The sequence below is a fragment of the Saccostrea cucullata genome, unplaced genomic scaffold, assembly GCF_032062105.1.
Source record: "Saccostrea cucullata isolate Sc308-1 unplaced genomic scaffold, CSIRO_AGI_Scuc_v1 ctg660, whole genome shotgun sequence".
Taxonomy (NCBI): Eukaryota; Metazoa; Mollusca; class Bivalvia; order Ostreida; family Ostreidae; genus Saccostrea; species Saccostrea cuccullata.
Window position 1 is genome coordinate 28103 of NW_026927717.1, and position 27516 is coordinate 55618.

General features: G+C 35.5%; 1 protein-coding gene across 1 annotated transcript; it reads right to left on the reverse strand.

Annotated features, from left to right (window-relative positions):
* Positions 1–374: 374 nt before the first annotated feature.
* Positions 375–25736, reverse strand: LOC134275333 (uncharacterized). The gene is made up of 4 exons (XM_062757610.1): positions 25419–25736; positions 20246–20458; positions 10352–10486; positions 375–2248 (listed from the first exon to the last, which is right to left on the reverse strand). The coding sequence occupies exons 1-4, from the start codon at positions 25648–25650 to the stop codon at positions 1734–1736; spliced, it is 1095 nt and encodes a 364-aa protein (XP_062613594.1). The 5' UTR covers positions 25651–25736; the 3' UTR covers positions 375–1733.
* Between the last annotated feature and the right edge of the window lie 1780 nt (positions 25737–27516).

The window sequence follows — 27516 nt, forward strand, 5'->3', positions numbered from 1 at the left end:
CATACCCCTAGAGTTCATGGTTTGAACAAACTTGAATCTACACTACTTGAGAATGTTTCCCCATTAATTTCATTTTTCCTGAAACAGTGATTCTTGAGAAGATTTTGAAAATGATGCTACCAAACTTATATTATTTCTGAATTATCGCCCCTATGAAGAGGACATGACCCTTCATTTGTATATACATGAATCCGCTTCACCAGAGGATGCTTTGTGGCAAGTTTGGTTAAAATTGGCCAAGTAGATTGTGAAAAGTTGAAAATGTGAAAAGTTTGCAGAATGACAGATGGACTACGGACAGAATGTAATCAGAAAATCTCAATTCTGCTTTCAACTCAGGTGACCTAAATAGAAATTAAGTAAAAATATAGTAGTCTAAGGACTTGAGCTGTCAGTATATTTATAAATATGTATATATATGTATATATATATATATTCTAAAAATATTGATAAAATTTGTCTTCCTTGCAACAATAAAAATGCAACATTTCAGAAATCAGTATATATAAAGGAAGGTATAAATGATTGTAATGTGAAAACAACAAAAAAAGGTTAAATAATCACCAAAAAATAATATTACTTCATTCAACAACTATCAAGACATCATAATATTTAAATATTATAACCAAAGTATTAAATGAGCTCCTTCAGCCATCAGTTCATAAGAAAAAAATTGATATTTGAAAATTTGATATCCTTGACAGCCTGTTGTAATTGTATCATCAATCTCATTACATTTATATAATTGTCAACCATTTTAAATATATGAAATACACATTTTTGTCCTCAAAGTTATCTTGAAGAGCTTCATAGCAAGTATCCATCAGCAATCATGTAAAAAAAAACATGTTTTTAATGAAAAAATTGAGAGAAAATCATATTGAAGTTACCATGTTTGTGTTATTATAAGATTTTGATAACACTCATAACATTTTTCTTAAAAAGTGTTTATAATTATTTTCCCATATAAAAAGTGTTTTGAAAATGTGTTGATTGACATGGAAAAAGAACATAAATGATGTATACTCCTTCTCAATTTAAATATTTTAGATATCTATAAGTGATATCACAAAAAAATATCATTTAAAGATGATATTGTAAAAAAGATAAGGCCCATGTGCCTTACAGGTCACCTGAGTATCATGTAACAACTTTCCAACAATTGAATTTGATTCATGGTTTAAGCCAGAGGCCATGAAATTTACAATTTTGAAAGAGGCAGGCTTATTAAACATAACTATACAATTGATTATCCCCGTTAATTTAATGCCCATGAACAGAGAAGAATTTCAAAGAATTTATGCATTTTCACTATATAATTTATATAGCCCCACCCTCCCACTAGAACTCTGAGGCCATGTCATTCACAATTTTGGTAGGAGACTTAATGCTGATTACAATCATAGCAACAGTTTGACTGCTTAATGTCCAAGAGTAAAGAAGAAATTTTATACAGATTGCACCAAATTGAGTAGTTTTGGCCCCACTCCTCAGGCCCCAGGGGGAAGGGGGGCAGGATCTATGAAATTCACAATTTTTGTTCCCCTTAACCCATACATGCTAATATGCCAAATTTAGTTGAAATTGGTTCAGTGGTTTCAGAGAGTTCAAATAACACACAATGATGGAAGAAAACAAAAAGCAATAGGTCATCTGAGTCTATTCAGGTGATCTAAAAAATAACAATCATGACAGAGTGAATTATTTCGGTTTTCTTATTCTATATACTATAATTAATTTAAACTCAACTGATGTCCACGCTGCAGTAATTCATTTACAGACCAACTTTTAACTGACGGAAATCCAGCAACACAACATTTCAGTGAATCTGAATAAATGTTCCATTTGCTTTGAACAAGATTCTTAAAATTTGACTTGCATTTTTCAATTACAGCTTGACTAGCTGTATCAAATCCTGAACAAAAAATTCTGTAGTGTAGGACCATCCAAAGAACAATAACAGCCTCGTTTGTAAGAGTTCTGTTTTCTCGAACGTCTAGATTGAACAAGAAAACTGAATTGCTGCACAGTAAAATATCCTTATCTGCATCATACATCATTATTTCAAATTTTTCAGGAGAAATCACAATGTTAGGTACCATATGATTTAAAAAATCTGGGTGTCTTTGTTTCTGAACCAGTGAAAATACTATTGTCTGAGCTAGTGCTTGTACTAGGGTTTGCTCTGGAATTTCATGTTTGACTTCTGTTATTGTCTTTCCTCCTGGTGAACCATCTTTATCTTTACCTAGAATTCAAGAGAAAATGTCTGTCAATTAAGGTGTTATGTGCAAAGAATATAAGCTTATTCATGGAATATACATACCTCATTAAGCAATATTAGAGATATATATAAAAAAGAATTTTTATTAATTTTTTAATAGACCCATACATTACAACCTCAGTCATCAGATTGACTTTTTTTAAAAACCCTCTGCTTGAAAAGTGGGAGGGTACATAGTAATCAGTATGTCAGTCCATCTGTTTAGCTGTATGTCTGTCCGTCCATATGTTACGCTTTACCACTATTTCACAGAATCCTTATTTCATATTAAATTGCTATTATGCACCTGATATTTTATTTTTTGATCTAACATATAATTTGGATTTTCCAGAGCAAAACATGGATACTGCCATGATAATCTTATGGGAGGCAGTGGGTATTATTTAGTGAGGTCATTGCTCACAGAACCTTTAGTTATTTCAAAGAACTTCTGAAGTTAATAAAAAAATTTTAAGTTTTAATTCATATAATTAACCAAAACTTAAGGAAGAATGCCACAAAAAAAGAACCAAATGAATGCACTAAACAATATTTCTAAGTGTAGACTAAAGCTATCTTGTGTCAAGATTTAATGAAATCAGACTACAAGGGCTGTTCAAACATTACGTGGACTTGCTGCACAGAAAAAATATTTGATCATATAATCTGGCAGAATGTCACACATAATATAAAAGAATCTTTACTTATATGCGGTGGTCTTCAAAACTTCGTATCAAAATGTAATTTGGAAACAATTTTGAGTGATTAATCAGGACATATCATTCTCAAAAACGTATATCAAAGACACAAAAGATTTCATCAATAAAATTGAAAGTATCAAACCGCCAAAGAACTGCTTACTTGTCACTTACGATGTAACATCAATGTATACAAATATGACCTTCAATGAACTGTCTACGGCGGTAGAAGAAGCGCTATCGAATTTCGACTGCAGCATGCACTCAGACATTCCTTGTCCTGAAACAGCTGACTTGATGTTTTTACTAAAGTGCATTCTAGAATACACAATATTTGAATTCAATGGCAAATATTAGAAACAAACAATCGGGTGTCCAATGGGAAGCCCCTGAAGTCCAGAAATATCGGACATTAGAATGTATCAAATAACTGAAATGTTAGTAAACAACTCGGAATACAAACAGAAAATTTGTTTTCATGGGCAATTCCGTGATGATTTATGATGGCTCGGAAAACGAAATAAAGTGGTTTTTCAAAACAGCAAATGAATGCCATCCCTTACTGAAATTTACCTATGAATTATCTGAGGTATCACTACCATTTCTGGACACATGTGTATACAAAGGAACCCGATTCCAAGATTATCATATTCTTGATGTGAAGTCATAAATAAAACCAACAAATACATTTCAATATTTGCACCGCCACAGCGCTCACCCCAAATCAGTATTTAAGGATTTTAGAAGGGGGAATGTATAAGACATGTTCGCAATACAAGTGACAAGACACAATTTCAGGAAGAACTTGCTGAGTTCAGATCACATCTTTTAAAAAGAGAATACAAGAAAATTGAGATTGACCCAATTATTAATGACTCCTTGGCTTTAAACAGAGTCATAACGTTACAAGAAACTAAGAAAACGAAGGAAATACCTAATGTTCTTATTACAAAGTATGATCCAAGAATCAAAGGTCGGAAATCCAAATTATTAAAATACTGGTCATTAATCTTGAAAGATGAAACTTGTAAACAAATTTTTCAAACAAAACCAATGATTGCATATGCTAAGCATAAAAGTATTGGTGATTTGCTAACAAATGCTATTTTGCCATGATAAAAATTACAGCCGGATCCCTGATGAAGGTGGGGCCGTGATTTTGATTTTTAATACATCAATACGATATAAAACCACCGAAACACACTGCTGAGAAAACATTAATGTTAATAAGCAATAACTTATTCAAAACGATGTCAAAATGAAAGAGAAATAAGAAAAATCACAGCACTGTCTCGGGTCCTATAAATTTAGAATTACGTGGCTGATGGGTGTTGCCTATATGCACTTAAACAGCCACTGTGTTCTAAAAATTAATTCCCGGATATCAAAAACCCTGTAAATAATATCCTTGTTTTTCAATAACGCAGTAAAGAACAATTCAACATTGAATGTATATATAAACAATAATGAATTTTGTGTTGTATATAAAATTCCAGCCTTCAATGAATGCATATACATATTATGAAGGCTTGACCTTAACTTCAAAACCAACAACAGTTGCAGACAAAGGTTCTCATTAATCTGTGACAGATAAAGGATTCCTTCAGAAGGTTAGATAATTAATCCCAAGGGATTAATTGTTCTTCTCTTTCATCATTTTCTTCTAAATTTACAATAAGAACTTTTTCAGTAATGATAGATATTCTTGAATTTACATATTAAGAGCAAAAAAAACAAGAGGCCCAGGGGCTACAGCGCTCACCTGAGCACATCTGGCTCCTCCCCCCCCTTCCAGGTGTTCATCATTTGAACAAACTAGAATCTACACTACCTGAGGATGATTCCATATAAATACCCCGGATATCACTAATCATGGCTTTGAAGTACTTTCTGTATGTAAAACTTGGGTCGGCCATTTTGGCCCCACCCTATCCCCAGGGCCAGGGTCATGATTTGAACAAACTTGAATCTACACTACCTGAGGATGATTCCACATGAGTTTCATATTTCCTCGCCCAGTGGTAATTGAGAAGGATTTTTAAAGATATTTCCTATATATCCCTATGTAAAACTAGGGTCGGCCATTTTGGCCCTACCCTTGCCCGGGGCTCATGATTTGAACAAACTTGAATCTACACTACCTATAATATAAGGATGATTCCACATGAGTTTCATCTTTCCTGGCCCAGTGGTTCTGGAGAAGAAGATTTTTCCTATATATTCCTATGTAAAACTTTGATCGGCCATTTTGGCCCCACCTTTGCCCCAGGGGTCATGATTTGAACAAACTCGAATTTACACTACCCGAAGATGCTTCCACATGAGTTTCATCTTTCCTGTCCTAGTGGTTCTTGAGAAGAAGATTTTTAAAGATTTTTCCTATATATTCCTATGTAAAACTAGGGTCGGCCATTTTGGCCCCATCCTTGCCCCGGGATCATGATTTGAAGAAACTTGAATCTACACCACAGTACCTGAGGATACTTCCACATGAGTTTCATCTTTCCTGGCCCAGTGGTTCTGGAGAAGAAGATTTTTTTTAAAAATGCCATTAATTTTTAAAAAATTCATGATTATCTCCCCTTGGAAAAGGGCGTGGCCCTTCATTTGAACAAACTTGAATCCTCTTCACCCAAGGATACTTTGTTCCAAGGTTGGTTGAAATTGGCCCAGTGGTTCTTGAGAAGAAGATGAAAATGTGAAAAGTTTACAATGACAACGACTACGACGACGATGACAACAGCGACGGACAAATTTTGATCAGAAAAGCTCACTTGAGCCTTCGGCTTCTTTCTTGTTTTAGAATTCATTGGAAATCTGAACTCATTGTGTAGGGTATTTTAACAAAAACAAAGTATAAACATTTACATGTGTACTTAAATCCACATTTCAGAACTTCAAAACAAACTTCATTTGCAGAGGTGGTTATTAATCTCAATATGACAGATAAAGATAATGCTAGGATTTTCTTCAGGAGGAAAGCTAATTAATTCCATTGAAGGGACTCATTCATTGCAGTATTCAGTTTACAATGGGAACATTTTCAGAAGTTATCTCTCTATGCCAATTCATTCATATATAAAATTAAGGAATCTACCCTACCACCCCAGCTCCAAACCAGAGGACATAGAGAAACAAATTTAACATCAAAATATGTCTTTCAGCCTACTGAACAACCATACCAAATTTGAACTTAATTAGAAACAGAAAATTAGTGGACAGAAGAATGACAGACGGGCAGACAGAGTGATTACTATAGGGCTCCCACAATAGGGCCCTAATTAAGGACATGCGCAACGTACCTTACCTACTGATAGATTTCCAAGATATTCCAAAGTTAAACTTATAATATAATTACTTGTTCATAGACAAAAAATCAGCATGCCTCACCAGACGTTTTGAAAAGATATCAAATTTTGAAAATTTTTGCATTATTCAAATAAAAATGTACAAAAATTATAAAACATAAATTTCAGATTTTTTTTCTTCAAAAATTGTTTTAGAAGAGGTGTACAAATCCATTTATAGACATTAAAAATACTGTACACAGGTCCTTCATTTAGTGGAACTCTTCAACTCCAGGGGACAACCCAAACAAGAGGCCCATGGGCCACATCGCTCACCTGAGAAGCTTTGAACATTCTGTTCTTTACCAGATTTCCCCCTTGTTATACATAATGCATACCAACCCTACCCCACTGATAATAATTTAGACATTTTGAAATCTACACTACCCCATGATCCTTCCATGGGCACATATGTTTCAGCTTTTTTGGCCCAGTGGTTCCCGAGAACAAGATTTTCAAAGATTTTTCCTATATATTTCTATGTAAAACTTTGATTCCCTAATATGGCCCCGCCCTTCCCCCGGGGTTCATGATTCCTACAATTTAGAATTAACACTACTCCAGAATGCTTCCACATAAGCTTCATATTTTCTGGCCCAGTGGTTCTTGAGTAGAAGATTTTCAAAGAATTTTCCTATATATTTCTATATAAAACTTTGATTCCCCATTGTGGCCCGCCCTTCCCCTGGGGGTCATTATTTGAACAATTAAGAATCTACATTATACCAGGATGCTTCCACATAAGTTTTAGCTTTTCTGGCCCAGTGGTTCCTGAGAAGAAGATTTTCAAAGATTTTTCCTATATATTTCTATGTAAAACTTTGATTTTCTATAATGGCCCCGCTCTTCCCCTGGGGGTCATGATTCCTACAATTTAGAATTACCACTACCCCAGAATGCTTCCACATAAGCTTCATATTTTCTGGCCCAGTGGTTCTTGAGTAGAAGATTTTCAAAGAATTTTCCTATATATTTCTACATAAAACTTTGATTCCCCATTGTGGCCCCGCCCTTCCCCTGGGGGTCATTATTTGAACAATTAAGAATCTACATTATACCAGGATGCTTCCACATAAGTTTCAGCTTTTCTGGCCCAGTGCTTCCTGAGAAGAAGATTTTCAAAGATTTTTCCTATATATTTCTATGTAAAACTTTGATTTTCTATAATGGCCCCGCTCTTCCCCCGGGGGTCATGATTGCTACAATTTAGAATTTACAATACCCCAGAATGCTTCCACATAAGTTTCACTTTTTCTGGCCCAGTGGTTCTTGAGAAGAAGATTTTCAAAGAATTTTCCTATATATTTCTATGTAAAAATTTGATTCCCCATTGTGGCCCCGCCCTTCCCTGGGGGGTCATTATTTGAACAATTTAGAATCTACATTATACCAGGATGCTTCCACATAAGTTTCACTTTTTCTGGCCCAGTGGTTCTTGAGTAGAAGATTTTCAAAGAATTTTCCTATATATTTCTATATAAAACTTTGATTCCCCATTGTGGCCCCGCCCTTCCCCCGGGGGTCATGATTTGAACAATTTAGAATCTACACTACCTGAGGATGATTCCACATGAGTTTCATCTTTCCTGGCCCAGTGGTTCTTGAGAAGAAGATTTTTTAATGACCCAACCCTATTTTTGTCTTTTCTTGATTATCTCCCCTTGCGAGGGGATATGTCCCTTCATTTAAACTATTTAAATTCCCCTTCACCCAAGGATGCTTTGTACCAAGTTTGGTCAAAATTGGCCCAGTGGTTCTTGAGAAGAAGTCGAAAATGTGAAAAGTTTACAGACGGACAGACAGACAGACAGACAGACGGACGGACGACGGACAAAATGTGATCAGAAAAGCTCACTTGAGCCTTCGGCTCAGGTGAGCTAAAAAGTTCAAACTACGTTGCGTATGACCTTAACATAGATTAAGGGGATTTAAACCATTTCTGGACGTCATTACTCTTTTTTAAATGAAAGTAACTTCCGTTCAAACAGGACAGAAGACCTACTGGTTGCTTTGCAATGAGCTTTGCTCTAGTTATTCATTTTTTCTTCTTTGTTCTCCGGTACTTTTTTGTCTGCATGTGTTCTAAGAAGCTATTCACCAAACTAAGCTAAAACCATTTTACGGTTAATAGGTGTGTATTGTAGGTGTAGGAGGTCATTTTGCGTTTAACACTTGATATTACTTATATACTTAATATAGCTATAACTTTTACATTTTGATAAAATGCTTTGAAACTCATTATATATGGATATATTGATAGTGTCGATAATGTGACACTGTCAAATAAGCACCAACTCAATCGCATGCAATTGTTGTTATGATGATGTACTTTAAGCTGACATTGCTTGAGGACCCAAGATGCATCAACTGACAAAGTTTGATGATCATAGGCCTTAAAATGTTCAAACAATTTGAAAACAAATACCCACAAAATTTAAAAAGTAGGTCACTGTGACCTACTTTTAAGTTAACATGATATGAAGTCCTAAGAAGCATCAACTTACAAGATTTGATGATCCTAGTCCTTATAGTAAGCAAAACATAAACGCTTCTATTAATTGTAAATTTACGTCAACTTTGAAGTGACCTTGAGACCATGCCCTTTCCCCCAGAGTAATTCCCCGTGCAAATTTTAATCTTCGACATATCCTGATCCTTGTATGTAATTTTGATGAAAATCTGCCTGGTTGTTCTTGAGAAGATTTTTAGCAACTAGTACTTTTGGTTTTTGTTTTCCTGATTATCTTGTTTAATATTTCAGTACAAATGGTAGCCATAAGGCCAAGGATACCCTGTGACAAATTTGACACTGATTGGCCAAGGAGTTCTTGAGTTATGGCCCATATTCTAAAAAGTTTATGCTCACCACACAAATGGCCATTGCATTAACTCTTTGAGCCTTTGGCTCCAAAGAGCTAAATCAAAGGCCTGCAGGCCGGAGAGGCGCATTGCATTGAGGGTATAAAACTTCTTTTTTTTTGGAGAAATTCAACATCAATGTTAAGGGAATGAAATAATCCAGGAATAAGAATTTTAAAAATATTTAACGTTTCTTTGAGGTTAAAAAATTTGAACCATGGCTCTGAATTTTAGCCAATCGATCAGGAGAGGAAAAACATTTTTTTTAAAAGATATATCGGTTATAATTCATTGCTATTCAAATTGAATCATAATTGATTTTAATTGTATTTTAATTCTCTTTTTAAAATTTTTATTCTTTGACTATTAGGAAGATGAAATAATGAATGTCAATATAGAAATTCATTACTAGTAATGATTATTGAATGATATTAAATAATTTGATATTTGAATTATTTCAGTTTCTTTCATTATGTGCACTTTTATAAATATCACTTCCTTGTTTTTAACTTTTTCCCAATATAAATGGCACAATATATTACAAATGTTATATACATATACGGGACTAAAATAAATGATTGGGCTTGGTATACGGTTTATTATGAACCCGATACGAAACCGAGTAATTCATAGTATGAGCTGTTGTTATGCAAATAGATCTTACTCCGCGCAGTGCACGTTTGTTGTTGTTTTCTCTCTGTTTTAATTGTTTTTTATTTTTTCATTTTTCGTAACCTCTGTTGATTCAAAGTTAAAACAACATGTATGTGTGAGATTTTGTGTTATTAGCAGTTTAAAATTAACAATGGATATCGCCAACTTGTCAATGTACATAAGCACTATTTTTAATAACGTGTTAAGAATCAATATTGTTGAGTCCTTTGCCGCCGCAGTTCAGATAAGAAAGAATTGCCAGGTGATAGCAATGAGGCTGCATAGAAAACAATGCGCCTCAAAAAAACTAGAGATGCAATTGTGGATATCAAACTCTTTAAGGTACATTGATACTCTGATAATAGAGATAACTCTTACTGACACAAATCTCTAGTGCGTTTTTTTTGTCAAATTTTGTCCTACAAGCCATGATAAAATTGTTCGTATTTTATTTAGCATATACTTTTCTTATGGAAACATTTTCTATGAGTAAGAGGGCTTATGAACCATAAATAATTCAAAACCATTACCATCCCCTTCATCAAGTTTTCTTTTTTTGGGAGTGGTTTCTTCTTCTTCCTCCACCAGAGCACTGGCTATTGATGGTACACCCAGATGTGATGAGAAGACAATATCAATAAATCCATGCCACACTAGCTCATGACCTGTAATACAAAATAAATGAGCTAACTAGCTGAAGAACTCAGAATCTCTTAAATAAAAAAAAAAAACAAGAGGTCTATGGGCAACATGGCTCACCTAAGTAAGTTTGACCATGCTATTCTCTACAAGATTTCCAATTTGTAATACCTATTATGACCCTGCCTTTTTTTCTATATATTTCAATATAAAACTTGGGAGAATTTCCTATGGCCCCACCCTAAACCTGGGGGTCATGATTTAAACAATTTAGAGTCTACACTATCCTAGGATGTGATGCAGAACAGCATGACTGGCAAAAGTGACTCAAAGACAGTGGCCCAGGGACCACATCCCTCACCTGAGCAATTGGCTAGGAAAAACACATCAGATCAGAAATGAAAGTTTACCGAGGTGGGGGAGGGGGCTTGAATTTTAAGTTCTATCATTTGACATCATTAAAAAGGGGCTGGCCCCTCAAATTAAGGATCTAGGGGCCTTGAAAGCTTTTGCTCTATAACTCAAAAATGGTTAATATTTCGATATGGTTATCAATATAAAATGGGTTCTTAAAACATCTTATTGTTCTCAGTAAAATTTCATTTTGATGGAGTCATGACTTATTAAATGAGCAAAAACTTTATAGTCCATGTACAAGTAAGTGATTTTATACTTCAAGTGAAGAGAAATTCTATGTGTACCCGTATAATACGTATAACTGAAATAAACTGGATAAGAATAATAAACCTAAGTTAAATTGAATAAACTTTGTTGAAATAAGGTTTTTAATGTATTTTCTAGCTGGATGTCATACAGATTATTCAGAGACAACTTTCTCCTTGTGTTTAGTTTAAATAATAAGACGGGAGAGAGGACAAATACTTATCATCTTTCCTTCGAGTAATATTCAATGTAGCATTATTTATAAAAGAATAATTCAAGCTTAAAATAATTCACTGTCATTTAATTCACTCATGAATTTTCCTCAGACACTGACTGTTTTGTGTTTACAGTTATATGAAACCTGTTCATTGATCGCGCATTGACCTATATATTACATTTGTGAGGTCAAAATTATCTTTTTTGATTTTTACTAAAGTGATTGCTAGATTTAAAATCAAGAAAATATGTTACTGTGAAATCACAAATTTTCGTGGGGGGTAGGGGGGGGGATATTTTCATTGTTTTCAATGTATGACGATACCAACAATTTCATGTCCACCACAAAATAAAACATAGGTAATCAGAGATTACAGAGCTCACCTCAATGAATGTTGTCTTTAAGTAAGGCAAAGTCACACAATTCACCAAAAAAAAGTGTACAGCCCAAAATGAAAATATCTATGCAATTTTGATCTGATACTTTGAAATAGAGCTATATAAAAACTTCTAACTAGTTCTTTTTCATGAAAATTTAATTAAAATCCAGCATCTGAAGCAAATTTGAGAGTTTTCATCCCTTGATGCATCATTTGTGCAAGTTTGGTTTATACAATGTTATATAAGCCTTATACTTTTTATGCCCCCGTAAACGAAGTTTCGGGGGTATATAGTTTTTGTCATGTCTGTCTGTCTCTCTGTTTGTCCGTTTGTCCGCAAAAACTTTAACCTTGCCCATAACTTTTGATTAAGTGGAGCTATGACTTTCATATTTCATATGTGTATTCCTTGTGACAAGACCTTTCTTTGGGTACCACCAAATTTGACCTTTTGACCTTGACCTTGGAGTTTGACCCACTTTTACATGAAAATTTTAAAATTTTATTTTGGCCATATCTTTCGAAAAGTAGATACCAGGGCATTTATACTTCACATATGTAATGTTTGTTAAAAGACCTTTCACTGGATACCAACAACCTTGACCCTTTGACCTTGACCTTGTAGTTTTCAATACTTGTGAAAAAACTTTAACCTTGGCCATAACTTTTGAACGGTAAGGGATACGGCTTTCATACTTTATATATGTAATCCTTGTGAGAAGACCCTTCATTGGATATGAATATCCTTGACCCTTTGACCTTGACCTTTGAGCTTGACCTACTTTAAAAAAGCAAACCTTGACCATAACTTTTATAGAGTTAGGGCTAGTGCTTTCATACCTTACATATTTTATTCTTATGACAAGACTTTTCATTTGATAACAATAACTTTGACCCTTTGACCTTGACCTTGGAGTTTGACCTACTTTTTAAGAAAATCTTTTAAATTTTACTTTGGCCATATCTTTTGAACAGTAGACACCAGGACTTTTATACTTCACATATGTAATGTTTGTTAAAAGACCTTTCACTGGAAACCAACAACCTTGACTCTTTGACCTTGACCTTGTAGATTTTCGTACCTGTGTAAAACTTTAACCTTGGCCATAACTTTTGAACGGTAAGAGATAAGGCCTTTATTCTTCATATGTGTAATCCTTGTGAAAAGACCCTTCATTGGATATGAAAATCCTTGACCCTTTGACCTTGACCTTTGAGATTGACCTACTTTAAAAAAGCAAACCTTGACCATTACTTTTAAAACTTAGGGCTAATTCCTTTCATACTTTACATATTTGTTCCTTATTACAAGACCTTACATTTGAAAACAATTACTTTGACCCTTTGACCTTGACCTTGGAGTTTCACCTACTTTTAAAAAAATTTAACCTTGGCCAAAACTTCTGAACGGTTAGGGCTAGGGCTTTCATGCTCTACATAAGTATTTTATGTGGCAAGACCTTTCATTTCATACTAATTACATTGACATTTTGACCTTGACCTTGGAGATTTTTGTACTTATTAAAAACTTAAACATTAGCTTACTTTCAAATTTCACAATTTCCAGTAACAATACCCTACTTTTGGTACCAATTAATTAGATTAGCATTAAATAAAAGCTTAATCTTTGCTATGTTGCAATACGGGGGCATCAGTGTTTTACAAACACATCTTGTTTGGTAATAGAACTGCATCCATAATTTTTACCTGGTCCATTATCTGAAAAATGTATGTCTAATTCAGCATCCGAAGCAAGTCCATTAGTGCGGATCCTAAGATGCATCGTCCATGCAAGTTTGCTCATTATAGGGCTCATAGTTACTAGGAAATGAGACCTGCACCAAAAACTTTAACCTGTTCACTCAACCGAAAAATGTAGGTCAGATTCAGCATACCAAGCAAGCCTGGTAGCGTGCATCCTTAGATGTATCATCCATGCAAGTTTGGTCATTATAGTGCTCATAGTTACTTGGAAATGAGACCTGCACCAAAAACTTTAACCTGTTCACTCAACCGGAAAATGTAGGTCAGATTCAGCATCCGAAGCAAGTCTGGTAGTGTGCATCCTTAGATGTAACATCCATGCAAGTTTGGTCAACATAGGACTTATAGTTACATGTAAATGAAACCTGCACCAAAAACATTCACCTGTTCACTCAACCGGAAAATGTAGGTCAGATTCAGCATCTGAATCAAACCTGGTAGTGTGCATCCTGAGATGTATCATCCATGCAAGTTTGGTCAACATAGGGCTTATAGTTCCTTGTATATGACACCAACACCAAAAACTGCACCAAAAATGTTAACCTGCTCCAAAAACCTAAACCTGGTCATTCCTTTGATGAAATTGCAGCATCTGAAACTTTGACTGGTACAATGAAACACACTGAAAGCATCTTCCATGCATGTCTAATCAATATAAGACATAGAAGTACTTTCAAATAAAACTGCTCCAAAAAACTTTACCTGGGACGCAGACGTCAACACCGACGCCGACGCCAACAGGGACGCCGAGGGTATTACATAAGCTCCCCCAACTTCGTTGAGGTGAGCTAAAAATGTTAAATACATAAGTGCTAATTAATTCTTGATCTACAAAATCAAATCCCCACGAACCAGGAGATTTTTATCAAACCAAGAAAATTTGTCCCCTTGAAAATATGTGATTTTACAGTATTTGCGTAAATGGTAAAAATATTTCTGGACAGAAATATATGGTTTTCTTGAACATGTATGTGTATTTGGATGTCGGATTCTATTTTGCAGTTGATTGCGTTGTTTGTATGCAAGTGGCAAGCTAAGTTTTTTGTGGCACAACTTTAAGAATTAAGTAGTAATATTCAGATGCTGCTTTAACATGAAGGGCTTTCATTTAACAGTTGTCCTCTTTTCGCTTCTCTGGTTTCTGATCACACTTCACTTCGCTTGCCGCCATATTTTACCTTGAAAAGGGCAAATAACTCTTTTTGTAACAATATATAGCATATTGAATGACCGTTATTCACAAAAAAAATAACCGCAATACGTTTTGTGAAGAACTAAATCGGGATACAATGGTTAACCAGTAATATCGCACAGCACTTATTTTCGATAGTGAAAATCATGGCGGTTCATCATAGGCCAACATCAGAAATTCATGAGGTTGATAAATGTTTGTCTTGAAAATGATGAAATGAAACAACAATAGGCCTAAGGGCCTTATCGGTCACCTGAGTATTGTGTAAAAAGTTTCAAACAAATTTAAACTAGAGGCCATGAAATTCACAATTAACAATTTTGAAAGAGGCACCATTGCTTTTCAAAATTATACTTAGCATGCCTACTCTGTTTACTTAATACCCAGAGCTAGATCAAAGAGACAAGAGGCCCACGGGCCTTATAGGTCACCTGAGTAACATGTAAAACTTTCCAACAACTGAAATTGGTTTGACTATTTTAAACCATAAGCTATTAAGCCTAGCTTGAAATGCATAATTTTGAAAGATGCACCATTGTTTATCATTACTATACACTTAGCATGTTTATTTTTGTTATTGAATACCCAAAGGCAGATCAGAGAAATAGAGAGAAAATGCATTTCCATTGCCACATATTTCAAAATTTTGGAAATTTTATAAATTTCATGTCATCAGAAATGGGTGATTAAAATCAAATAGCAGATTTCAAAGTATTACTTTATTTTCAGGCTATATAACCCCCCCCCCCTCCCTGTTCTGCAGTACCTCTAACATAGGGGCCCTGAAATTAACCATTTTGGAAAAGGCAAATTTTTTTCATCATAAATATATACTTAGATCATTGGCACTATACCAAGGAGAAAAGGAAAACTTTCCAAAGAATTTATGTGTTTTCACAATATAATCATTATAGAGCATTAGAGCCCCACCCTAACACCAGAACCCCTAACCCAATGGTAAAAAAAATCACAAAATTTGGAAGAACCATCCTTCCTCATCATTACTATGTACATAGTTTATTGGTTTTATACCAAGGAGCATAGGAGAAGAATTTATATATTATTTATTATAACTATGTACATTGTTCTTTGGTTATATATCAAAGCACAGAGGAGAAGATTTTTAAATAATTTATGCATTTTCACTATATAATCTATTAGAGCCATGCCCTAACACCAGAACCCCTGACCCTGGGGCCATGAAATTCACAATATTTGAAAAGGCAATCTTATTCAACATAATTATGTACTTGGTTAGCTTATTTAATGCCCAGGAGGAGAGAAGAAGATCTCCAAAGTTGTAATGCATTTTCACTATACAGTATTAATATTTAGCCCCACCCTAGCACTAGCACCCCTAACCCTTAGGGCCATGATTTTCACAATTTTGGTAGAGGACTCAATGTTGATTACAATCATGCAAACAGTTTGACTGCTTAATGTCCAGGAGTAAAGAAGAAGATTTTTAAAGATTGCTACAATTTAAGTGGTTTTGGCCCCACCCCTCAGGCCCCAGGGGGGGGGGGCAGGGACCATGAAATTCACAATTTTTGCTCCCCTTCACCCATAGGTGCTTTGTGCCAAATTTGGTTGAAATTGGTTGAGCGGTTTCAGAGAAGAAGCTGAAAATGTTTAAATGTTAATGCACAGCCCACGACGCACGACGGCGGACAACAACGGATAGCAATAGGTCACCTGGCATAAAAAATAACCATAATGCTAGATGCAACTTTCTTCATCATAAATATATATACTTGGCAGGGATCGACACTAACTTTTAAAACCATAGTTGTCAGCAGGGGGCTAGCCATTTCTGATTTCTACTAGCCCTGTTCATGTATTAGTTGTCCAGCAGCCGAAGGCTGGTGGCAGAGTCGCGAAGTGACAAGGGGGGTAAAGGTACGGGAGGGGGTTTTCCCTTCCTGCTGGTGGGGGTATGGGGAGCCTCCACCGGGAAATTCTGGAAAATAGAGATGCCAAATCCTGCATTCTGGCTGTATTTTGGGTAAAAATTATATGTATTTTCATGATTGTACCTAAGATATTTTTCTGTTCAAAAAAGTCAACATTTATAATCATTTAGAGTATTTCAAATCACCTTTGACTTACAAAAATAATAATTATTATGATAAAACATGTTTGAAAATAGATTATTTTATTAATTGTTTGATATGTTGTGTGCAATTGATAATTGTTTCTGTTGCTCTAAGTGAAAATTTGATAAAATTCTTAGTAGTCCTGCAGGGCAAGTTTAAAGGCATGTTAAGTAGCCCTACCTCAAAATTCAGTTGTCCCGGGCCAGCGGGCTACCCTCAGTGTCGAACCCTGACTTATATATAGCCATAAATGTCATCATGACCTACTTTTTGGTCAACATTCTTTGAAAACCCAAGATGCATACACTGACAAAGTTTGATGATTCTAAGCCAATAAGTACTGGTCAGGAGATACTTAAATGTAGCCATTAAATGTCAAAAATAGGTCATTGAGATCTACATTTTGGTTGACATTTATCAGAAGCCTAAGATGCATTTGCTGACCAAGTTTGATAATTCTAAGGCAATAAATACCTGAGATATTCAAAAGTAGGTCACTGTGACCTACTTTTTGGTCGACATTCTCTGAAAACCCAAGAGGCATAAACTAACAACGTTTGATGATTCTTAGCCAATAAGTACCAGAAATACATAAATATAGCCATTAAATGTCAAAAGTAGGTCACCGTGACATACTTTTCAGTCGACATTCTCCGAAAACACAAGATGCATCAACTGACAAAGTTTGATGATTCAAAGCCAATAAGTACTGGAGATACATAAATATAGACATAAAATACTGAAAGTAGGTCACCATGACCTACTTTTTGGTCGTCACTCTCCGAAAACCCAAGATGCCTCAATGCACAAAGTTTGATGATTCTAAGCCAATAAATACCTAAGATACTGAAATATAGCCATGAAATGTCAAAATAGGTCACAGTGACCTACATTTTGGTCGACATTTTTCAGAGTCCCAAGATGAATCAGCTGATCAAGTTTGATGATCATTGGTCTGAAGGTTATCAAAATATGCATTTTAAACAATTTGAAAACAAATGCCTGCAAAATTCTAAAAGTAGGTCATAGTGACCTACTTTTACTTAAATATGTTTTAAGGTCCCAAGATGCAGCAACTTACAAGATTTGATGATTCTAACCCTCTCAGTGTCTGAAATAATGGGATGAAATGTTTCAAAAAGGATAAGTCATAAAGTTCAAAAAGTAGGTCACAGTGACCTACTTTTAAGTTGACATTTTTCAAAGACCCAAGATGCATCAACTGACTAAGTTTGATGATCATAGGCCTTAAAAAGTCCTAAATATGCCTTCAAATCAATTTGAAAAAAAAAATGCCGGCAAAATTAAAAAAAGTAGGTCACTGTGACCTACTTTTGAGTTAACATTATGTGAAGTCCTAAGATGCATCTACAAGATTTGATGATCTTAGTCCTTATAGTAAGCAAAATATAGTCATTTTCATTAATTGTAAATTTAGGTCAACTTTGAATTGACCTTGAGCCACGCCCTTTGCCCCAGGGTCATGCCTTGAACAATTTTTAATCTTCAACATATCTTGATCATTGTATGTAAGTTTGGTGAAAATCTGCCTCCCCTTGTTTTAGGGTCACAACCCTTATTTTAGTATAAATGGTAGCCCTTGGGCCAATTTTAAGGATACCCTGTGACAAATTTGACACAGAATTGCCAAGGGGTTCTTGAGTTATGGCCCATTTTCTAACAAGAGGCCCAGGGGCCACAGCGCTCACCTGAGCACATCAGGCTTGAATTTATTCCCCCCCCCTCCAGGCGTTCATCATTTGAACAAACTAGAATCTACACTACCTGAGGATGATTCCATATAAATATCACTAATCATAGCTTTGAAGTACTTAAAAAGAAGATTTTAAAAAGTTTCCCTATATATCCCTATGTAAAACTTTGGTCAGCCATTTTGGCCCCACCCTTGCCCTGGGGGTCATGATTTCAACAAACTTGAATCTACACTACCTGAGGATTATTTCACATGAGTTTCATCTTTCCTGGCCTAGTGGTTCTGGAGAAGAAGATTTTGAAAAGATTTTTCCTATACTGTATACAGGGAAATTTTCGCCCCCGTTTTATTTTCACCCCTTTCGCCCTCTTCATGATTGGGCGAATTTTAAACAGGGTGAAGTCAAAGAAGAAAGCATAATTTCTTTAACGGAACTATGAATGGGCGAATTTAAAACGGGGCAAAATTGTTCGCAAGTGCAACAGGGCGAAAATAACACGGGGCGAAAATAACCCTGTATACAGTATATTCCTATGTAAAACTTGGGTCAGCCATTTTGGCCCCACCCTTGCCCCGGAGGTCATGATTTGAACAAATTTAAATCTACACTACCTGAGGATGATTCCACATGAGTTTCATCTTTCCTGGCCCAGTGGTTCTTGAGAAGAAGATTTTAAAAAATTTTTCCTATATATTCCTATGTAAAACTATGGTCGGCCATTTTGGCCCCACCCTTGCCCCGGGGGTCATGATTTCATCAAACTTGAATCTGCACTACCTGAGGATGATTCCACATGAGTTTCAATCTTTCCTGGCCCAATGGTTCTGGAGAAGAAGATTTTTAAAGATTTTTCCAATATATTCCTATGTAAAACTTGGGTCAGCCATTTTGGCCCAAAACCCTTGCCCCGGGGGTCCTGATTTGAACAAACTTGAATCTACACTACTTGAGGATGATTCCACATGAGTTTCATCTTTCCTGGCCCATCGGTTCTGGAGAAGAAGATTTTTTAAAAATGCCATTAATTTTTAACAAATTTATTATTATCTCCCCTTGGAAAAGGACGTCGCACTTCATTTGAACAAACTTGAGTCCCCTTCACAAAAGGATACATGTGCCAAGTGTGGTTAAAATCGGCCCAGTGGTTCTTGAGAAGAAGATGAAAATGTGAAAAGTTTGCGACAATACAACGACGACAACAACAACAACGACAACGACAGACGACGGACAAATTTTGATCAGAAAAGCTCACTTGAGCCTTCGGCTCAGGTGAGCTAAAAAGTTAACGCACACCGCAAGACGCACACCGCACAAATGGCCATAGCATTAGCTCTTTGAGCCTTTGGCTCAGAAGAGCTAAAAATTTAATGACCCCTCCCCATTTCTATCTTTTATTGATTATCTGCCCTTGGAAGGGGCCTTGATTTTGACAATCTAAATTCCCCTTCTTCCAAGAGTGCTTTGTACCAAGTTTGTTCAAAATTGGCCCAGTAGTTTCCTCAGAAAAAGTTAAAAAAAGCTAAGAGTTTACAGATATGTGCAGGATGGACAGGTAGATGAACAGACAGACAATATGTATGATCAGAAAAGCTCACTTGAGCTTTCAGCTCAAGTGAGCTAACAAATCAATCCTGCCAATTCTCCTAGTTAGGAGATAATCATAGAAATTATTTCAATGAGTTGATTCTTATTAAGATTGGTTTACGTGTAACCACATTAATAATACAACTCATCAAATTCAAATTTGCATTCATCATACCTATTCCTGTATAAGAAAATGTAGGCTCTTTTTTGCATCCACACTTGCAGCTCTGTTTTCCTTTTGCTTTGCTGTCAAGTACATATGATTCCCCGGGTGCTAGCTTAGCTAGAAGATGCTCAGCCAGCGAAATAGTTATATCTGTCTCGGTGATTGTGGATTTCCCATCATGCCTCATATCAAAGACTGTTTTCAATGAAGTTTCATTTTTTCCTACAAAATAAATTGAAAAAAAGGTTTTGATTTTAGTACACAACTAACAGTTCATCATAAAATTTATTAGTCCCCTGCAGGAGGGGATTGTAGGTTATTTTGATACAGAATCAATGCCGAATTTTAGCAAGTGACCCTTTGGTTTTAATGGTCAGATTTGCATTGTGTTGTTAACTGTCACCATACAGTCCCTGAAACGTTCTTCTTTCCCACCTGAACAGGGAACGAATGCTGAATGAATGGTAAATGAATACAGAGTGAACAGACTGAGTGAACGATGTGCGAATGCTGAACGCAACTCGATGAACAATGTGTGAACAAAGTTTTATTCGATTATTATTTTGAAATTGGTTTTAAATCTCTTTTAATTTTTTTTCTCTGAAAAGGTAGAATTATATACAACAATGATAAAAATGTTTTCCAAGTTATCCTAATTATAGTTTTATAGATCATTTTTTTCCAACCTTCCTCCGTTTATCTGAACCCTTGAGGTCAACCAGTGTATACACATGGCAACAAATTTTAAAGTCTACAGAGATTAAACATTGTAAATTTGTCCATTAGCGACTAGATTATGGACCTGGGAACCAGTTTTCAAAGGGAGTAGTCATTCTTTGCAAAAAAAAATTCCAAAAAATCGTTAAAAAATTACACACGTTAAAGGAATTAATTCAAATTGCTTTTATTGATAATTTAACTTTTACTTTGAATTAAAGTAATATAAGCCGTATGGATGCCGATTTCTATGTGAAACATGAAATGATTATATGATTTGAAACACATAAAGTGTAATGAAAAAATAATATTTCCACAAAATTTAACTGTAAAACTCGTTATAACAGAACAATAAAGCAATATCTGCAATCAAGAATTCAATCTTTTCATGAATATTGATTAAGGAAGTGCGTAAACAGTAGGTCTAAATATAGACATGTATGTCCACGGGAAATTACAGACAACGAAGCAACTTGCATTTTGACAACGATTCTTAATAGAAGGTTAATATGCGTCATAAAAGAGTATAGATGGTTGATACTGATTACATTTAAAGATAATTTATATTAATAGTAACACGCCATCCATGTCAAAAGTGAGATGTATCTCAAAGGGCTTACTTCGTTTTCTCGACGCTGTGTTTGTTTATCAATCTAAAAGTAGCGACGGCGTCACGTGATGGATTTACTTAAAAATAGACATTATTCTCCTTGCAGGATAATAAATAATTAAATTTTTATTACTTTATAACAAATTTTACTTAAATGGTGTAATTTACAGCATTTTCGTAACTTTTATTGGTAAACAAAATTAAACTTTAAAATAAATTTTAAGATCATTTTACAAATTTAATCGTAAACTACGAGAAAATGGTCCCAATCTTACCAAATACAACTTGTGGATAATGGCTGTTGACATGATGATGCAAGCTTGCCAGGCCCAGTGTTTAAAATGTAAGTTGTTTACTTATTATATGGTATTTTTGCAGCTGTTGTTGTTTGAATCCGGGAATGAAAAGTTGTAAATATGGATAAAAGATATGTAAAGGTTTGTTTTCTGATGACATTTGAGTTTATTTATTAAAATTGTTAAACAAGAGGCCCATGGGCCACATCGCTCACCTGAGCACCATTGGTCGGCCATTGTGGCCCCGCCCTACCCCCGGGGTCATGATTTGAACAAACTTGAATTTACATTACCTGAGGATGCTTCCCTATAAATATGATCAATCATGGCTTGGCTATTCTTGAGAAGAAGATTTTTGAAGAATTTTCCTATATATTTCTATGTAAAACTTTGGTCGGCCATTTTGGCCCCGCCCTACCCCAGGGGGTCATTGTTTAAACAAACTTGAATCTACATTACCTGATAATACTTCAATATAAATATGATCAATTGTGGTTTGGCTGTTCATGAGAAGAAGATTTTTAAAGAATTTTCCTATATATTTCTATGTAAAACTTTGGTCGGCCATTTTGGCCCTGCCCTATCCCCGGGGATCATGATTTGAACAAACTTGAATCTACACTACCTGAGGATGCTTCCACATAAATATGATCAATTATGGCTGGGCTTTTCTTGAGAAAAAGATTTTTAAAGAAATTTCCTATATATTTCTATGTAAAAATTTGGTCGGCCATTGTGGCCCCGCCCTACCCCCGGGAGTCATTGTTTTAACAAACTTGAATCTACACTTCCTGATAATGCTTTCACATAAATATGATCAATTATGGCTGGGCTATTCTTGAGAAGAAGATTTTTAAAGAATTTTCCTATATATTTCTATGTAAAACTTTGGTCGGACATTTTGGCCCCGCCCTACCCCCTGGGGTCATGATTTGAACAAACTTAAATCTACACTACCTGAACATGCTTCCATGTAAATATGAAAAATCATGGCTAGGCTATTCTTGAGAAGATTTTTAAAAGAATTTTCCTATATATTTCTATGTATATTTTTGGTCGGCCATTTTGGCCCCGCCCTACCCCTGGGGGTCTTGATTTGAACAAACTTGAATCTACACTACCTGAGGATGCTTCCATATAAATATGATCAATTATGGCTTAGCTTTTCTTGAGAAGAAGATTTTAAAAGAATTTTCCTATATATTTCTATGTAAAACTTTGGTCGGCCATTTTGGCCCCGCCCTACCCCCGGGGGTCATGATTTGAACAAACTTGAATCTACACTACCTGAGGATGTTTCCATATAAATATGATGAATTATGGCTTTGTCATTCTTGAGAAGAAGATTTTTAAAGATTTTCCTATATATTTCTATGTAAAAGTTTGGTCGGCCATTTTGGCCCCGCCCTACCCCTGGGTGTCATGATTTGAACAAATTTGAATCTACACTACCTGAGCATACTTCCATATACAGTGGACCCTCATTTATCCGGACGCTTTGGTTCCCAGTCAATTTGTCCAGATATGTGAAGCATCCGGATATCTGAATCACCAGTTAAACAAGACAGAATAACATTTTAAAATTTCGTTCCGATGAAAAATCGTCCGGATACTGAAGCATCCGGATATCTGGCGTCTGGATATCTGAAGGTCCACTGTAAATATGATGAATTATGGCTTTGTCATTCTTGAGAAGAAGATTTTTAAAGAATTTTTCTATATATTTCTATGTAAAATTTTGGACAGCCATTTTGGCCCTGCCCTACCCCCGGGGGTCATGATTTGAACAGACTTGAATCTACACAACCTGAACATGCTTCCATGTAAATATGATGAATTATGGCTTTGTCATTCTTGAGAAGAAGATTTTTAAAGAATTTTTCTATATATTTCTATGTAAAACTTTGGTCGGCCATTTTGGCCCCGCCCTACCCCCGGGGGTCGTGATTTTAACAAACTTGAATCTACACTACCTGAGGATGTTTCCCTATAAGTTTCATCTTTCCTGGCCCAGTGATTCTTGAGAAGAAGATTTTTAAAATATGCTACCAAATTTTCATTAATTTCCAATTATCTCCCCTTGAATGAGGGCGTGGCCTTTCATTTGAACAAACTTGAATCCCCTTCACCCAATGATACTTTGTACCAAGTTTGGTTGAAATTGGCCCAGCGGTTCTTGAGAAGAAGTCGAAAATGTGAAAAGTTTACAGACAGACGGACAGACGGATGCCGGACAAAATGTGATCAGAAAAGCTCACTTGAGCCTTCGGCTCAGGTGAGCTAAAAAACTTTTAACCAAAAAAGGGTCATTCATTTGGAGTCAGACTGACACTGATAGCATTTTTACTGGTCATGCAAAATTTAAAGCCGGTTTCGCCGGCATGACCAACAGTTTTCCACATCACCGCAGATGGCGGAATTATGAAGTGATAAACAAGATTGATAGGTGCAACTACGCACGATTGCAATTGCGCAGAAAAAGACATTTTTCCAAGAGGGATTTTTCATGAGTTGTTCAGGTCCAGCACAATACCCCGATAAAGGGGTCTACCCTTGATCAAGGTATTTTATGTAATGAAAATTCAAAAAAATTCTTAAAAAATTAATTGCTGAAAGTCGAGTTCTGAGTTGTTTTCAGTAAATTCACCTATGCATGTAAAGTGCTCAAACATAAACAAATCAGTATAAAAACATGTCATGTGAGGAGACGTTATTTTATGCTTTCTTTTTGATACCACCCCGTGGGGATCCAGAATAGAATAGTTCCTCAGTACCCCCTTGCTTGTCGTAAAAGGTGACTAAATGAGGCGGTCCTTCGGATGAGACTGTATAAACCGAGGCCCCGTGTCACAGCAGGTGTGGCACGATAAAGATCCCTCCCTGCTCAATGGCCCTGAGTGCCGAGCATAGGCCCAAATTTGCAGCCCTTCACCGGCAATGGTGACGTCTCCATATCAGTGAAATATTCTGGAGAGGGACGTTAAACAGTAATCAATCAATCTTTTTGATACCAGAGTGTTTTTCATGCACGAGTGGACACACTGACAAAAACTCATAACTCGACTTTCAGTATTTAATTTTTAAAGATTTTTTTGAATTTTCATTCCATAAAATACCTTGATCAAGGTATTTTAAACACCTTAATAAAGCTATATAGCTTTATCAAGCTATATACCTTTATCGGGGTATTGTGCTGGACCTGTTGTTTTCAGATGAATTCAAAGTTGAAAATGATCACTGCATCAAAATGATTTTTTCTGAACACCCTGAGAAAAATGCTTTTAAATAGAAATAGATCAATTTGGTAGCTAAATAAAGCTACCTCAGGTAGGTAAATAAAGCTATGTAGGTAAATCAAGCTACGTAGCTAAATCAAGTGATTGTACCAGACCTGTTAAAACACAGAAACGTTACACTTGTTAACAAAGGTGACGATTTTGTCAAATATTTGAACGACACTACGCAAAAAAGTCCGCGTTGAACGGGGGTTAAATGACCATTTGGGGCAGTGTGCCCAATCTGGTTGTGTTGCTGCCAATAAAATATTTGTATATCTCACCTTTCGATTTGTAAAACTTGTCAAGACACAATATAGCCTCTTTCATTGGACCTTGTAGTTTCTCTATTTCCTCGCTATTGGCATTTTCCATTTCTTTCAGGAAAGAAACACCTTTTCCAAACATCACTGAAAATGGGACAAACGACGGTTCTTTGTCATTGTCCAATAAAACTTCAAACCCGCACTTTGCCTCTGTAAATGAGATACTTTCCGCACCATTGCATGAAATCATTTTAATAATAGCAAACCGTACATTTTTGTCCTCTAAGAGACGAATACCTTCCTTAAAAATGCGTTTGTCGATATCAGTCTGATCACTCGCCGCCATTATGATGATGTCAAGTCAACTCGTACACAAACCGAGTCGTACACAAACCAACTCGTACACAAAAGACACACTTTTAATTATGCCCGTTTCGGGGGTTATGTTTTTATGCCCCCGTAAACGAAATTTCGGGGTATATAGTTTTTGTCGCGTCTGTCTGTCTGTCTCTCTGTTTGTCTGTTTGTCCGCAAAAAACTTTAACCTTGCCCATAACTTTTGATTAAGTGGAGCTATGACTTTCATATTTCATACGTGTATTTCTTGTGACAAGACCTTTCTTTGGATACCACCAAATTTGACCTTTTAACCTTGAGCTTGGAGTTTAACTCACTTTTACATGAAATTTTTAAATTTTACTTTGGCCATATCTTTTGAACAGCAGACACCAGGACATTTATACTTCATATATGTAATGTTTGTTAAAGACCTTTCACTGGATACCAACAACCTTGACGCTCTGACCTTGATCTTGTAGATTTCTATACTTGTGAAAAAACTTTGACCTTGACCATAACTTTTAAATGGTAAGGGATAGGGCTTTCATACTTCATATATGTAATCCTTGTGAGAAGACCCTTCATTGGATATGAAGATCCTTGACCCTTTGACCTTGACCTTTGAGCTTGACCTACTTTAAAAATGCAAACCTTGACCATTACTTTAAAAGAGTAAGGGCTATTGCTTTCATACTTTACATATTTGATTCTTATGACAAGACTTTTCATTTGATAAGAATAACTTTGACCCTTTGACTTTGACCTTGGAGTTTGACCTACTTTTAAGAAAAATTTTAAAATTTTACTTTGGCCATATCTTTTGAACAGTAGACACCGGGACATTTATACTTCACATATGTAATGTTTGTTAAAAGACCTTTCACTGGATACCAACAACCTTGACCCTTTGACCTTGACCTTGTAGATTTTTGTACTTGTGAAAAACTTTAACATTGGCCATAACTTTTGAACAGTAAGAGATAGGGCTTTTATACTTCACATATGTAGATCCTTGTGACAAGACCTTTCATTTGATAACAATGACTTTGACCCTTTGACCTTGACCCTGGAGTTTGACCTACTTTTTAAGATATTGAACGGTAACCATAATTTCTGAACGATTAGGGCTTTCATGCTCTGCATAAGTATTTTATGTGGCAAGATCTTTCATTAGATACTAATTACATTGACCTTTTGACCTTGACCTTGTAGATTTTTGTACTAATAAAAAAACCTTTAACATTGGCTTACTTTCAAATTTCATAATTGTTTTCCAGTGAGAGTACCCTTTGGTACCAATTAATTATGTTCCCCAAACGAAGTTGGGGAACATATTGTTTTTACTCTGTTTCTTATTATTATTATTTTTCTTCTCGGGAAAATTTTGTCCGCGAATGATCTTGTAAACTACACATCCGATTTAGGTGAAATGTTTTTAGGGTCAGTAGACATGTTATGTAGATTTGCGGAACGAAGGTCATTTTGCGCGCACGTGCTTGCAAGAGCGTGCACGTGCAACACGTGAAATGACCGATTTAATTGATATAGGCGTAACTTCTTACATTTTTGATGAAATGCTTTAAAACTCATAATATAAGGATATATTAGTAGCATAGATAATATCACATGATCAAATTAGCAAGATCTCACGCGCATGCACGTGCGCTTTGCTCTGATTGGCGGAAACTAAAGTCTCAATATCTTTCTTGCTTTTTGATAAAATCCTTTGAAATTTTGAACATAGCCATGCATAAGGATATCCTACAACATAATATAT

What these genes read in the sequence shown, in the direction of transcription:
- LOC134275333 (XM_062757610.1), bottom strand. Translation starts at nt 25,650, where the DNA reads ATGATTTCATGCAATGGTGCGGAAAGTATCTCATTTACAGAGGCAAAG. An exon ending in CAAGTTTTACAAATCGAAAG is followed by an intron (nt 20,459 to 25,418) that starts GTGAGATATACA and finishes TTTATTTTGTAG; the next exon opens with GAAAAAATGAAACTTCATTG. An exon ending in AAAACTTGATGAAGGGGATG is followed by an intron (nt 2,249 to 10,351) that starts GTAATGGTTTTG and finishes CTTGAATTCTAG; the next exon opens with GTAAAGATAAAGATGGTTCA.